The 2715-nt window shown below is 40.0% G+C and overlaps 1 protein-coding gene across 1 annotated transcript; it reads left to right on the top strand.

Moving 5' to 3' along the window:
• Positions 1-1549: 1549 nt before the first annotated feature.
• On the top strand, positions 1550-2402 carry LOC106304746 (ethylene-responsive transcription factor 12-like). Its single transcript, XM_013741140.1, has one exon. It carries the CDS (start codon positions 1628-1630, stop codon positions 2126-2128), a length of 501 nt encoding a protein of 166 aa, XP_013596594.1. The 5' UTR covers positions 1550-1627; the 3' UTR covers positions 2129-2402.
• Positions 2403-2715: the final 313 nt, after the last annotated feature.

Below are 2715 nucleotides of genomic sequence, written 5' to 3'. Positions count from 1 at the left end.
GATTTTTGATCTATTACCCTATGGTTTTGATTCATAAAGATTAGGGTTTTAGGGTTTCATTCTTTATCAATCAATCCATGTTCGATTATGGGTTCTTAGGTTTTGAATAACCTTTTAACCTTAGATGATTGTTGAATCGGACCACCAATGGAGTTGAGCCGCGAGCTGAACACGAACGGGACGCGAGCTGGAATGGATCGAGTCGCTTCTATCGGGTCGCGGATATCTTTTGTTGCTTGATCGGGAACGCCTTGATCGTCGGACGCGAGCTGTCTGATGTTGTCGCGAACGAGGAAGAGGTCACGTGCTGGAGCTGCTCTCGGGTCGCGAACGTCTGAGCTAAGATCAGGAACGTCTTGGGCTGAAGTTGATCAGGGACGCGAGTTGGAACAGATGCGGGAACAAGAGACGCGATCGGGGTTTAGGGTTCGTCGGATCGTCGGCTAGGGTTAGGTTTTAGGGTTTTTTGATTTGGGTATTAGCTTAGGGATTCGTGCTGATAACGTGTTATAAAAGTAATGGAAAAGTCTATCTTTATTCATAACATAGAGGTTCTTTATATAGGAGATTACACCGTCATAGATAAATAGAAAGATTACAAATCATAATCTATTGGTTATTAGCCATCCACAATCTGGTTCATAGCAGTCTAAAATATTTCATAGTAATATTAAAACGATAATTTTGGTGTAAGAACACCCACGTGTAACCATCTTTCAACATAGCACAGTCACATCGCCAAGCTAGCAAAAGATCGAACGGTTGCTTGATTCTTCAAAACACCCGAGAAACCTCGACATATTCAGTCTAGGGGTGGGCACGAGGCAACTACTTGCCGATTCTTGGTTACTTGGTACTTTACTTGCCTTGTCCGAGTAATTATTTTTACGATTCGATACTTAACTTATTTGAAACAAATACTTGTTTTATCAAGTATTTGGAAAAAAAATTTATACTTGCAAGTAATTTGCTTTGCCTTATTACTTGATAAACCAAGTAATTGTCTCTTGATTACATACAAAAAAACACATATTCTAAATTTTTAACATCCAAAAGTCACATGAATTTTTAAAGAAATAGACAAAAATGAAAATAAGCGTTCAAAATATTGAAAGACCATATGAAACTCAATGTTCCTCCATTTTTTTTTCTCTATTTTATTTTGATGTTCCAAAATTTTTTTGCAAGTAACAAGTATTATTTAACAAGTAACAAGTATTTTATAGAACGAGTAACAAATAATGAATAACGAGATAAGTACCAAAAAATAAAACGATACTTGATACTTGCCTTATTCTTGAAAGTAGTAAAAAAATTTGAATTGCTACTTGCCTTGCTAACGGCAAGTACTCGATTTTTCAAGGCGAATACGGATCAAGTCACGAATATAAGGCGAGTTCGAGTAATGACGCCCAGCCCTAATTCAGTCTTTTACTTATTTTATTATGTAAAAACAAATGTATATTGCTTGTAATACAAAATGGTTTAAATTTTATAATCGTCAAAGAAGCCGAGGATTACGAACAGCTTTTTTTTATCCTCTCTCTCTCTCACGGTCAAACCAGTCGACGAAGCAAAACTCTCTTTGGTCTATTCTCTCTCTCTCTCTTTCTCTCTCTCTTGAACAATGACGTCGACGACTTGCGCGAGAGAGGTTCACTACAGAGGAGTAAGGAAGAGACCATGGGGTCGCTACGCAGCAGAGATTAGAGATCCTTGGAAGAAAACTAGGGTTTGGTTAGGCACTTTCGACACTCCCGAAGAAGCTGCTCTCGCTTACGATGGCGCCGCCCGTTTCCTCCGTGGCATCAAAGCTAAGACTAACTTCCCCTCTCCTCTCTCCCTTGACCTTAACCACATCCCTTCCGCTCCCTCCGTCCCCGCCGCAGATAACCATCACAACCAACTCCAACAACTCTGGTTTTCGACTCCTCCTCCGGTTTCTGACAATCACCACCACCAACACCATAGAGTCTTTCTCCGAACCGGAGTGCTCAACGATACGACCTCCGATTTCCTCTCTAGAGAAACACCGCTTCACATCGCCGCCTTGCCTGCCGCTGCCACGTCTTCGCCTCGAGTAGTTGAGTTTCCGATGAGTACTGCCCCCGCAAGGAGAAGACCTTGATCTCAACGAGCCGCCGCCGCTTTGGCTGTAAAACACACTATGAAAATGGAGAACGGCGCCGTCTTGATGAACACTTTCGGTGGAACTATTATTGTTTTAACTTTAGTTTCTTTTTAGCTAAACAATATCTTTTTAGAGTAATATGATTAGTTTTCTTTTGTCAGTGTCCTTTTCTATTTTGGTTATGTAAGAGACGGATACTGATGGTTATGATCCATCATCCATGTTGCGGAAACAAAAAATAAACTTCTTAATTAACTAACACTTAGTATTAAGTAGCCTTGTGTACATTGTTATAATTGTTTGATTAGAAAAATGGATCTAAAGAAAGTTATATTGATGTTGTGGATTGTTATTTGTTACGAGTCCAACGACAGGCGCTTATGTCATGAAGTACGGACTGACTTGTGTACTAGCTCTCTTTAGTATGCTTTGCGTTCTATTTGACTCACGCGCCTCTCTTACAACGACAAAAGACTGAGAAAGAGAGAAAGAGAGAAACAGACGAAAGAGAGAGAGAAATAAAAACTGAGCAAGCGTGTGAATTTGGACAATTGGACTGCCATTAACACTTACGGACTAATTGT

The sequence above is a fragment of the Brassica oleracea genome, chromosome C7 (assembly GCF_000695525.1).
Source record: "Brassica oleracea var. oleracea cultivar TO1000 chromosome C7, BOL, whole genome shotgun sequence".
NCBI classification, from domain to species: Eukaryota; Viridiplantae; Streptophyta; class Magnoliopsida; order Brassicales; family Brassicaceae; genus Brassica; species Brassica oleracea.
The sequence above is the reverse complement of the archived record's forward strand: the minus strand, read 5'-3'. Positions and strand labels throughout refer to the sequence as shown.